At 41.0% G+C, this 13,030-nt stretch overlaps 1 protein-coding gene across 1 annotated transcript; it reads left to right on the top strand.

Annotated features, from left to right (window-relative positions):
• Positions 1 to 765: 765 nt before the first annotated feature.
• On the top strand, positions 766 to 10,227 carry LOC308123571 (uncharacterized protein). Its single transcript, XM_080486119.1, has 5 exons — positions 766 to 781; positions 937 to 977; positions 1,564 to 1,613; positions 5,831 to 7,444; positions 9,859 to 10,227. Exons 3-5 carry the CDS (start codon positions 1,606 to 1,608, stop codon positions 9,887 to 9,889), a joined length of 1,653 nt encoding a protein of 550 aa, XP_080342245.1. The 5' UTR covers positions 766 to 781; positions 937 to 977; positions 1,564 to 1,605; the 3' UTR covers positions 9,890 to 10,227.
• The last annotated feature ends 2,803 nt before the right edge of the window (positions 10,228 to 13,030 follow it).

The raw sequence follows: 13,030 nt of genomic DNA, 5'->3' as shown, positions 1-13,030 counted from the left end.
AGCTTCAGGGAGCCGCTACAGAGGAGCTGAAGAGCCACATGTTGAACAGCTGTCATAAGAAAAAGCAGTTAAAGGGGCAGCTTCTTCTCTCCACAAGTTTCCTCACACATGGAAGTGAAGAGAGTTCAGGTGAGAATCTGTCAGCTCTTTAGAAGCTTCCACAACGGAGCAAAAGACTTTCTAACTTCTCTTTTTCTATTTCATTCACACCATCACAAACCTCTGACAGCTGCTTTCTTCTTCTTCACCTGATGGACAATCATCTCGTTATTTATCATCCAGAAGCTTCATTGTTCCCTCAAACCTCCAACTGACATTAATCCTATTGATTGTTGTATTTTTCATGTTTCTATATTTTCTTCTCTCATCTTATTTCCTTTGTTTGTTCATTATTTATGCTTCTTGTTTTCCTTCTTTCTCTGTCGCTCTGTGATCTCAGTCTACTGAATGATACCATCTCTAACTGGAACTGTGTGTTTGTTTCCTGCTGCAAACCACACATGATTTCCTCTGTGTGTGTGTATGTGTGTCCTTCTTGTAATCTCTGAATTTCTGTGAAATCACATGACTCCAGTTCGTTAGTTTCAGTTTTGTTTAGAAGTGTGTGTGTGTGTGTGTGTGTGTGTGTGTGTGTGTGTGTGTGTGTGTGTGTGTGTGTGTGTGTGTGTGTGTGTGTGTGTGTGTGTGTGTGTGTGTGTGTGTGTGTGTGTGTGTGTGTGTGCGCGCATATAAAGGCTTGGAGCGTTCAGACTATAGATCATCCTCATCACAGCAGGAGCAGGTGAGTCTCTCTAAATCTCCCAGGTTTTTATTACAAAAATGACCTTTCTAAATTAAAACCCAATGATTAGAATCCTTGTAACCACGGAAACCAGATCCAACAATTCATTGAAGAACATTGAATTAAAACAATATTAAAGTGTCATGTTCTCCCAGTGTGCACGCTTTTCTTCCCACAGTCTCTCAACCTTTTGGAGGTAAGTAGGCTTCTATAAATATCCCGTATGACAAAACGACTTTAGAAGTTTATAAGATTTCATTATCAGACTGCTCTTATCTCTCTAAGGTTATATATTGTGTTGTATTGTGGTTTGTTTTTACCCATTTCAATCCTTTAATTTGAATGTTATCTTTTTTACTTATTGGTGAACAGTGAAACATTGAGCACTCGTCTTGTTTTTTTCTCTTGGCTTTCTCTGTCTCTCGAACAAATATCTGCCTGTCTGGTTTGTTGTGTGTATTTTCTCGTTATGATATGCTGAATCCATCACAAAACCTACAAAACAAATCTACCCACAGCTACAAATAAAATGACCTGAATTATTATTATTATTGTGGTTGTTGTTATTGCTATTATTGTTATTATTAGTAGTAATAATAACAAGAAGTATACTTCAAACTGAGACTTGATTTCTTCACAGTGTCTCTATTATGTGGATGAAATCAACAGAAAACGACAGTTTTATGACAACAAACGGGTTAATCCTGCTTGATATTAGGTCTCTGAGCTGTGATTGGTCAGATTCATGTCTCATCCCGTCCTTCTTCTTCTTTTCTTTACAGCAATCTGACTTCATTGACGCATCACTGCATCACATTGTCACCATGGCAAAGTGAGTATCCTGACCGTAAATGATGCACACAACAAACGTGAAAACAAAATGTAAATAACAGAAAAGTAAACCACATAGTAGTGCCCCATTATGTCATAATGGTGCAACATGTAATACTGTCATACATTTTGAACTCATTATGTAATAAAGCCACATTTTGAAATAACATTCTTCAATGTATTTTCTAATAAACTTTGCCACATTTTGCAATAACTTGTTACATGTTGCAACAGTTATTACAACATGCAGGTTAAATGATAAAACGCACTCAGTGGCACTTACATTCTGCTTTGATTTCTTCAAGGAAATGGAAATGTCTGGTAGAAATACTGCATGGCTTTAACTTTAAAAATCGACCAGCCACAATGACTAGTGATCTAAAAAGTTGAACCTGATTTAGAGCTCCGGAGTCTGCCTTTGTTCTGTTGGCAATACATGAGCAAAAGCAAAGAGTGACATATAATTCTAGTCCAACTGAAACTTAATTTTTACTTATTATAATTTTTACCTTTTCATTCTGAATTATGGTTTTATATTTCATTTTTAGCTGCTTCTAATTCAGCTTTCTCTTGTTGGATTGCACCTAAATGAACTTCAGATTTGGTCAAGGTTCACATACTGAGAGTTGATTGAACTAATTCAGATCAGCTGTTCTGGAATCAGAAATTCAGAGGGTACATCCTAATAGCCCCTCCTATCTCCTTTCCTCTCCACTTCTCCTTAACTCCGGAACCTCATCGGAGCATTCAGGTAAACTCACAATGACTCAAAGCAGATCTTGTTAAGTTACCAATGCAATAATATTCCTTGAACAAGTTTAAATAATCTAAAACCCAGATCCCAACTATGAATTTTATGAATGTTGTAAAACCAACACAGTAAAGTAAAGTTTCCGCTGCACCTGCAGTCTTCCTCAGAGCATCATCTGGCGTGTGATGACGTGTCGGTCTTTATCAGGTGACCGGCCTCATTTAGAAAAGAACTCATACATATTCAAACCTTGTGATATTTGACATTATATCAATGGTTAGAAGGGGAACGTGTAAGAAATGCGCTTTTGTAGTCAATGTAGGGCTAAAGATTCCATTGAACTCCTCCAAGCATTTTCTGTGACTGAGGAGAAACACCAGCAACAATAAACAGGCCATAAAACAGCAGGGAGCAGGCCAAAGACCCCAGGAAGTCTCCAACCCCCCAGGTTGGCAACCAATGATAATGGTCGAACCTGACCCAGACACCACAGGGGTCCAAAAGTCAACTTGGTGAAGCTCCTTTCCAACCACCGTTCTCATCCCAGCCACCGAGAGGGACACATATCACTGCTGCCTCGGGACAGTAAAGAGAGCACCAAGTAGGTCCAAAGGACAGAACCGCCAGCCCGCTGGACAAGCAGGACACAGTTTGGACTACTTCTTCTTTCATATTTCCTTTTTTTGGGGGATTCTGGAGACCCAAGCCAGCGTCTCCTCTCCCACCTTTAGCTGCATCACTGTCCACTCCTGCAGCTGAAGCCAGGCCTCTGAATTTAAGACGCTGATTTCAGACCAGTTACCGCAGCCTCACAGAACTGCACAGCACCACCAGACAGTAAGAGCTTTTTCTGGGCAGAAATTGTTAGATTAGCGTGACGCTAACATGCAATGTGTTTCAATGTGCCGCTGAGAAGGCCGCAGCATATCATATGTTTGTGTACGTGCTTTCACGTGCATCAACCAAGTCTGGGACTCGGGTTTTCCACCCCAGAACCAGAGGTCCAAGTGAGCTCCAGGCCCACTGGGAGCTCTGTGTGGAGAACCGGGTTGCAGAATCGAACCTCGCCAGAATTCTCTGTCTTTCCCTTCTCTCCCCCTTCTCTCTCTCTCTCGCCCCCTCTTTCACTAACCTGAGTCTGCGCAGCCCCTGCACTCCTGTTATCTGATCCAGATAAGTCCATACACATAACCACATTTAGCACCCGAACTGCTAACTTGTGCCGCTAACGACAGATCACCAGAGTTCTTATTGCATGTTCCGACATCCAGTTAGAACTCCAGCTCAGAACCGGACTGACGGCGTCGTCCGGTCGTCACGTGACCTCAGAAAGCGTCCCCCAATCGCCACGGTAACGCTACTCCGCAGAGCGCAACCTGACCACCATTTTGGCTCTTTGAAACCGCATCAGAGCTGCCCTCTTGGGTGACGATCCCAACTCATCCACCACCTGGTGGACGTTCGAAGTCATTACACCCATCACCCTCATCATTCCAGACCACACACACACACACACTCTTTGTACATAGTGTTTGCTGTTTAATAGATTAGATCTCCATGTTAGATGTCGTTTGCTACTTGAATGTGTTGATTTATGAGATGATTTCAGAATTATTTATGAATTAATACATTTTGTTGATAAACGCCTGTCAGCTGAATTGAAGGATTCTTGGTGATTATTGTGTATTTATTGTTGACAATTCACTGGTTTGTTACAGTCTGTGCTTGGATCTCACACCTTACCTTTTATTTAAGATTGTTATATTTTTAAACTGAAATATTAACTAACTTAAATAAACCATTTTACAAATGAGACTGATATTTTGGTATTAGCTATTTCCAGTTTATCTGGTGGTGCACAAATTTATTATTAATAGATAAATAACTAATTTATTCTAATTAATAATTTTTCATTATTAAATATATTTTTGATAATTTATTGACTTTTAAGTAATTACTCAATTACTTTAGGAGTTGTTAATGAGTAAATGACCGTTTACTTCCATTAATAATTTAAAATTTTCCTAAATTACGTCCAGTGATGTATTACTTTCAGTAATCGATTACTCACAGTAATTTAATGCTAATAACCAACCATAAATCCCAACATATCTATTCAGAAATTTGTGGTTATTTCCCCATGGCTGATGTCATTCACCTTCGCTGCCAGCGGATTATTATTACGCCACCGAGTGTGCCCGACAGTCACAACAACATGATCGCCTTTCCTTAACTCCTGAGAGAGAGAGAGAGAGAGAGAGAGAGAGAGAGAGAGAAGCCAATTTGTAGATGAGTCTATGAATGTCTTGAGTAATAGAATCAACACATCTTCATGAAAGTTGAGTAGATCTGTACAGAGCATGATGTTTAACTATTTAATGCTCAGTAGTTAGTTACCACGTTTCTTCAGTGCCTTTGAAGTCAGTTTGTTGCCCAGGCCAGAGGAAGCTGGGGGTTCCTTGGTTTGCCTTGAGGTCAGAGAGGGGGGAGGGGTCTGGGCCCCCTGAGGTGATCTCTTACAACCAGATGTTGACTTACTTGCATGATTTTAATATCATTTTTTCTCACTTCAGTTTTTATTGATTTCTCTCATTTTTCCAAAACAAACAGACAAAACAGAGACGTTTATCCTGAACAAATATAATTGCGGTTTACATAACGACAGAAATAGGAGATATAAGAAAAAGAATGAACAAAAGATAAAGAAGGGAAAGGAAAAAGAAAGAGGAAAAAAGGGTAATATCCTGTTGGGAGCTTCATTCTATTTTGTCTGTTCTTTGGAACAGTTTTCATCTTCTGTGTTGATTAGCCTTTCAGTTGTCTATCGCTATTCTGGTTCCTGAAAAAAGTCAATTCCTTCCACTTATCTTCTGCTTGTGGTTCTTGTAGTCGATGTGTCAGTATTTCGATTGTTTAGATTTCTTGCATTATGTCTGTCCATTGTTCCGGGTTGGTAGATCCACTTTACCCCAATTCCTTGTTATAGCCTTTTTTCCAACTATTAGTAATATTTTATGATTTTAATATCATGCTTATAGAAGATCACCTATGTTTGGTGAATCTCGAAAAAGTAAACATGGTAAGTCGTAAACATTTTGAGGAATCTGTATTGACTTTCAAAGTGTCAGAGAAACATCCAGAAGGGGGCAGTGTGTCTGTGGGCACTGATAAGTCTATGATGAGCCCATCTGGGCTTGAATCCCATCATTCTAACCACCATGATGCAGCACAGTCGAGGTTTGAGGATCTGACAGGACGTAAAAGTCTTAAAGATTTTGTAGCCCCTGTCGGTGTTGTGTGTTTTGTTGATCCTTTGGGTTCTGTAGGTCTTGTAGGTTTGGAGGTCTTGCCAGTCTTGTAGGTCTTGTAGGTCTTGCAGGCCTTGTGGGTCTTGCAGGTCACAATGTGCAGCATGTGAATTAAAGTCTGAGTGACAAATTGGTTTTCTGTTTTTTTCCCCCCTGTAGCATCACCAACATCTCATCCAAATACCGAGAACTGGTCTCCAGAAGCACGCTGGTCTCAGGAGGACGTCCCAACATCTACCAGCTGAAACCTAAGAAGGAGGAGTTCGGCACTCTGACCAGAATGACTGTTGGAGAGACAAACGGGAACAGGCCCAATAAAACCATCCTGCTGGTTGGTGAAACAGGAACTGGAAAGTCGGCACTGATCAACGCTCTGTTCAACCACAGCATGGGAGTGACATGGGAGGATGAAGTCTGGTTTGAGCTGGTGGAGGAGGGCTCCAATCAGAGCACGAGTCAGACCTCAGATGTTATCGTTTACCAGATTTTTGGCTACGAAGATAAAGCTCCACCCTACTCTCTGACCGTCATCGATACTCCTGGATACGGAGACACCAGGGGGATTGAACGTGATGTCATCATCGGTGAAAGACTGCTGGACGTGTTTCGAGCGCAGGACGGCGTGCGCAGTATTAATGCGGTGGGTCTGGTGCTGAAGTCCAGTGAGTGTCGCCTGAGCGACCGGTTGTCGTATACCTTCAACTCAATAATGTCTCTGTTTGGAAAAGACATGAAGGAAAACATCGTGGCTCTGCTGACCTACTCAGATGGAGGCCCACCCAAAAATGCTCTTAATGCTCTTGAAGCAGCCAAAATCAAATGTGCAAGAAACAAGAAGAACCAGCCAACTTACTTCCTGTTTAACAACCAGCAGAAAATGGAGAGAACGGAGGAAGATGAATTAGTTTTGAAATTTGCGTGGGAAATCAACAAGAGAGGGATTGACCAGTTTACTGCCTTCTTAGAGAAAACACCTCCTCAGGAACTGGAGGAAACCGTGAATGTCCTGAATGAACGCATCCGTCTGACAGCCTGCATCCAAAACCTGCAAGATCGCATCCTTCTGATGGAGCTGAAGAAGAAGGAGATCCAGCAGAAGAAGGAAGCTGTGAAACAATTTGAAGACGAGACAAAGAAGAATGAGAGCTATGAAGTTACAGTGGACCAGCCGTACAAAGTAAAAGAGAACATTCCTGGAGGCTGGGTCTTCTTTGCATATTCAGGAGCTACCTGCTGCAAAAGCTGCGAGGAGACGTGTCACTATCCAGGATGCACTGTGGCCTGGAGTGCAAAACACTGTGTGGTGATGAAAGAAGGCCATTGCACTGTTTGCAGCGGAAAGTGTCCAGCATCATCTCATGTCAAAGACAATTGGCAATACATCGTTAAGACAAGGAAACTTACACAAACCAACACACAGATGAAAGAGGAGTATGAGAAGAACAAGTCGGCCAAAGTTACAGAGTCAAACCTGCTGCAGATACTGGAAGACGAGGAGAGGAGGATGATCGAGGTGAAGCGGCAGCTGGAGGACGAAGCCTACAAATATGTGGTCAATCTGGAGCAGATCGCCCTCAACGTCGACTCATTGTCCACCTACGTCCACTACGACTTCTTGATCGAGAAAATGTCAGAGAGAGGAGACCAAGAGAAGGTCCAGAAACTGGAGAAGATGAAACGTCAAGTGGAGGAAGGAAACAAATCAGCAGTAGACTACGTGTGGGGTAAAATGAAGCGCTTCACACCATTTAGGAAGAAGTGGCAAGAGTATTGGTGAGTATTCAGTCTGAGAGAGGAGCTGTGGGCTTCAACTGTTCACTGATGTTCTGTAGGTATGAAGAGAAGAAAGGTGTGTGTTATAGAAGCACTGTGTTGTTTGTACAATATATGCATGATAAAGAGACGGGGGGCAGAGAGAAAGGATCAGGGATCAGTGCAGACTAAAGCGAGCTGGAAGAGATGAAAAACATCTGGAACTGTTCAGTTCAGTTTTTGTAAAATAACAACTGCAGACTCACGTTTCAAACTGAGGCAGGAAACTAAAAGAGTCAGTCTTGAAGCTGAACGAGTTTTTCCTCAAGCTGAAGGCGTTGGTCCTGAATCTAAAGAAGTTAGTTCTAAGGCTGAAGGAGTTAGTCTTGACGCTGGGTGAGTTAGTGCTGGAGCTGGAGAATTTAGTCCTGAAGATGATGGAGATAATCCTGTAACTAAATAAGTTCAGACTGAAGCTAAATGACTTACAGTATACGGGATCAGTCTCGTGCCAAAAACACAAGCGCAGAATAATTGTAATCGCGCACAGTTAGACCACTTTCTACGCTCGCTGCCTCTATCTGTCGCTCGCTGTGACACCTGTGATCTCTCCACGCAGTGATGTTGAGTTTTAGCACTTTGGGGGCGGGCACTGCAAAGACGGCCTCGTAATCCCCTCTCCTTTTTGATTGGCCACTTTAAACGTCACTGTTTCCTGGTCATAAAATGAATGACATACTATCAATAGAATTAATGATTAGGGTTTTAATATTACTTTTTTCTAATATTTACATTTCTGTGAACAACCCAGATTAAGAAAAATTAAGCGCTGACCAGACCAAAAACAAACTTTCCTAGCTCCATACATTGGTCCCAGTATAAAATCAAATGAAATCTGAGAGATAACTGTGTAAGACTAAAGGCTGATTCATCCTCCATAAGAACAGGAAGAAAGTTCGGCACTCCGGGGTCCTGCCAAACAAAATGACCCAATTTTCTTCGTCCATCTCCATCTGGCCAAAGAAATATGGTTCGGCTGTGCCGACCATCCAGGCGAAAGCACTGCCGAAACTTCTGCGCTGCCGTGTGCTGCGCATGCATGTTCCAGCTCACTAATAATTATTAGTCCTATTTCAATCTTGTTTAGCTTGTAACCTTGCTACTGTATGAGCTTATTAATAGGTCAGTGAGTGGGCTTACGTGATGCACCTGAACGCATCACTCAGCTCCTGCAGTTAAAACCAGACCAAAATCGCGGCTCAGACTTAAACTTTCTCTTTTATTACTGAAACAGTTCACAGAAATGTATTACGGAAAACATTGAAGCGAGATATAAGCTGTGCAGCTGAAAAGTTAAAATGCTGCTTCACAGATGTGTGCCTGCCGTGAGGGGGCGTGGCCTGCAACTTCAACAGATTCTTCTTGGAGTATGAACTCTCCTGCCGAAAAGTAATTTTTTTTCGGCAGCTGGCTGCCGTCACAGCCAAACATTTCTTCTTGTTCTTATGCGTTCTTATGGGAGTCTACAGGGGCCTTTACTTGCTGAGCTTTGATAGCCTCGACTGAAGAGGTGAAGAGTGTCAGTGGATTATCCCAGCCAGTGATCACCGCTTCCGTAAACAAACCCTTCACATGCCCACCTGGAGAGAACAGCGAAAGGAGGCGAAGAAGGCGAAGAAGGCATAAAACCAGAGCAACAGTGCCCCCATGTGGCAGCTGAGCTGCAGGGTGTGACAATAGGCTGTTCATCTGTCAGACAAAAAAGCACTGCAATAATTAGCATAACAGTATTTATATTTTCTCCATAGTGATCCTTCTACCTCCTCAGACACTACACTACACTGCAATGGTTCAATATCAATCTTCATACTCTCCCAACAAGATAAATCTCATGACATGTTGAAAACAACTATGACAGCAGAGCGTCTGTGGTGCTGAATCCACTCCTGCTCCGAAGATTGACATGAAAGTAGGAGCAATGTTCTGAGCTTTCCTTTGCTGAAGATCTGGCAGCTCAGGTGTTGGTCTCCTATCTTTTAAAATCTGCTGTTTTTCCTCAAAAGCAAGTTGTGAAAATGTCTTTATCGTCTCGAGCGCTGCCATCCTGCCTGTTAACCCACCAACTGGCAAGAGAATGTATAGAATTATTCTACAGAATAGAATAGAATGCTTTATTTCATTATATCAACTATATAATTATAGTTGATATCATGAAATTGCAGATGCTTCCCCCATTCATGCAAAGTGAGAAAACTGGATCTGTGTGGTAATAGTGACGGATAGATCATCTACAATGTTATTGTCTGTACAGGACAAGAGTGGGAAAAAAAACTAAAACTTAAGTATTTTGGCTGTAATCAAATATTTATTGAAAGCTTATATTTCTTTTTACGTTGTTTTAAATGAAAGAAGTGACTCGGTTTTATTTTCAACAGGACTTCACCTGAGGAAAGGTGTCGGATGTGAAAGCAGCTATGAAGTGAGGAATAAAAATGTACCTTCTCAACATTATATACCTTCTGTACTTTCTATGCCTTCTGGGGCCCCAATGCGCAAATATTTGCTGGGTGTGGGTTTGGTGGAGGGTGTGTGTAAGGTGTGTGTCACTTGTTAAGTAATGTAATCTATTACAAAATGAAATACCTGATTACTTTTGGATTGCTTTAAGTACCTTCTCCTGTTCCATTCGCTGTATGTCTTCCTCAGGCACCTGTCGTGACTTTAAATAGTCACTAAGGTCCATCTGGTCCAGTTTAAATGACTCTTGCACCTGTTGAAAAACATAAAAGCTCAAACATAACCTTAAATAATCTCCTTTTCTACAGCAACCCTCTGATTTGATTACAAATTCAATACTTAAAGTGGAGAGAGTTTGGTAAAGTTGGCACGTTATTCACAGATTCTGACTTTTAAACATTCTGGTTTATATCAATCAATGAACACTGAAACCTTGTAAGAAGGTGGTCTTAAAACATTTCCTTAAAATTATGAAAAAGTATTTTTGTCAAACTAAGTGTTGTAGCTTGATCAGCAGGACCACTCTGATAGATAAGCAGAGTTTGCTTGAGCTACACTACATTATAGTGAAGTTATTGAATGTTATTACTGTAGCGGCACTTTAACTAATTCAAAGCCTGCTCTGGTGAGGACCGGGAACCTGGTTTTAGACACGTTCAGAGCAATATCCAATGTGCAGCTTGTCCTTTGGATATATCAATCAATTTATTGGCTTTATTGGTGTTTCCAAAACAGTCGATGCCTTCATCATATACTCAGCCCAAATTGAGTTCCTATATATTTCCTATATTTCCAACAATAACCAAATAAACGCTGAGTATGATCCTTGGCTCAAACTGACCCCCTGACACGTCTCCCTGACACGATCAAAAAACAGTGTTTGCTCCCCTGTTCTGCACACCTGACCTCATTCACCTGAAGGTTTTATTTCCTCCTTGCATTACCCAAGCTCCCCCCAGTGGGTGAACATAGTACTTGCACATAAGCCAGTGGACAGGTGAACACAGAGAGAGCGTTGCATAAACATTCAAAAATTATCAAACATAAAAGTGTCTCCAACAATTACTAGTAATTGAATATTAATAATAAAACATTCCTTAAAATTATAAGCTCATTTTTAATCACATATCAAATATTCAGTTTTTTATTAATCAATGAACACTGAAATCCTGTAAAAAGGTGGTCTGAAAAAGTTTCCTTAAATTATGAAAAAAGCAGTTTTGTCAAACTAAGTGTTGTAGTATTGTTGGACAGAATTGCATTGGTCTACAGATCGATACAGTAAAGTTCTTTAATGTTATTACTAATAAAAATCCATTAACCTAATGACAAAATATTTTTGTTAAGCTAATAGCAGTAGTGTGATCAGCAGGACCCAATTGATGGTTGGACTTAGTTTCTTTGTTTCATTACATTTGAGGGAAGTTGTTGAAGTTATTAAATTATATTACTCATAATAAAAATCCCTTAAAATGTATGAAAAAAATATTTTCTGTCAAACTGATAGCTGTAATATGATCAGCAGAACAACTTTGATGGTTGGACAGAGTTTCAGTGGTCTACATTATATTACAGTGAAGTTATTACATATCATTAATAATAAAAGCAAATAAAAAATGCTTAAAATTGTGAAAAGGTGTTTTTATTCAAACTAATAGCTGTAGTATGATGAGCAGGACCTTTCTGATGGTTGGACTGAGTTTCAGGGGTCAACAGAATACTACAGTGAAATTACTGTAGTAATTAAAATGTATTTCTTATAAAACAAATATTAAAATGATGATTTACGAAGCCGTACTCGCCGCCAGAGATTAGTTTTGGGTCCTGTAGATTGAATGACGCGCTTTTAGCCTTTACAGAGACGCTGGATCCAGGATGCGTGTTGATATGGATTTATTGTCGCGCACAAACTGCTTCCACAGCGGACGAAAGGACATGGACCGAGAGCGAGAATAATGTCAGAATGACTACTGGATAAAATAAAATAAAAGCAGAAAATAAGGCAAAGCGCTCCACAAAATTTGCGGCTCCCCAAACTGTCTCTCTCCTTACCACACCCCGAGGTGAGTGCTAAGGCAAAGCGCTCCACAAAATTTGCGGCTCCCCAAACTGTCTCTCTCCTTACCACACCCCGAGGTGAGTGCACCTTTCAAGCCTCGTATCCGCCCCCAAGCGTGCTCACACAAGCCCCCATCTACTCCAACGCAACAATACTCCTTCATGCCACACGGGCCAGCAAACACACACGCATTCACACTGTGCTCCCCAAACCCTGATTCCTATACACCAGCCCCTAATTATTGATTTTAGCAATAATTCATCCAACATTAAAAGTAGGAGAAATAATTATCACACAAACAATCTGCAATGCAAATGGCACAAGAACATTAGAGTCCATGATAACGCCACATGGGAATCTTCTTTCTTCTCCTCACTACTTTGACCTATAAAGTCCATGATGTGTGGCTGATGTGTGTTTTTTGGGGGGGATTTACGTAGCACCATCCTCACTCACTGAGTTTTCACATCAGTGCCACACAATCAATCAGCAAAATGTATATTTACAGAAACAGACGACTTCAGATCACAAACTGATCTTCTGTACTACACAGTGCTGATTTAGCACCTGTTGACTTTCAGGCCTGAGCAGTTTGAGATTAAATCAGATGTAAAGTCATTTATTGTGAGCAAAATAGCAGAGTTTATAAAACTGGAAGTGATGGTTGAGCTGGTTGATGGCAAAAACACAATTCCAAGTGACAGTGAGACTTCAGACTGGAGAGGTTTACTTTTGTTCATCCATCATTGGATTGTTATTTATTTGATAAATATTGAAGATAAAATAGGTGTTAAAGTTTTGCTTAAACAGTCACAGGTCTACAAATTAGATTCTGCGCTTGATGGTAGTCATGGCAGCAGGCCCAAGGGGGCGGGGCTTAACTCCTTTGATCTCGTGTGACCACACCGAGCCTTGAAGTTGATAAAGGCGATATGTGATGTCACACTGAGCTTTGAAGAATCACCCAACAGAGTTTACAGAACCAGTTGAATCTTCACTCATCAGTTAACCTCAGGAGACACCAGTCCTGG

Source organism: Lipophrys pholis (assembly GCF_963383615.2).
Source record: "Lipophrys pholis genome assembly, chromosome: 18".
Taxonomy (NCBI): domain Eukaryota; kingdom Metazoa; phylum Chordata; class Actinopteri; order Blenniiformes; family Blenniidae; genus Lipophrys; species Lipophrys pholis.
This window is presented reverse-complemented; position numbering and strand designations above follow the sequence as displayed.

Excerpts from the sequence above, each read along its gene's own strand:
- LOC308123571 (XM_080486119.1), top strand. Across the intron at positions 7,445-9,858 it reads AAGAAGTGGCAAGAGTATTG|GACTTCACCTGAGGAAAGGT; the intron begins GTGAGTATTCAG and ends TATTTTCAACAG.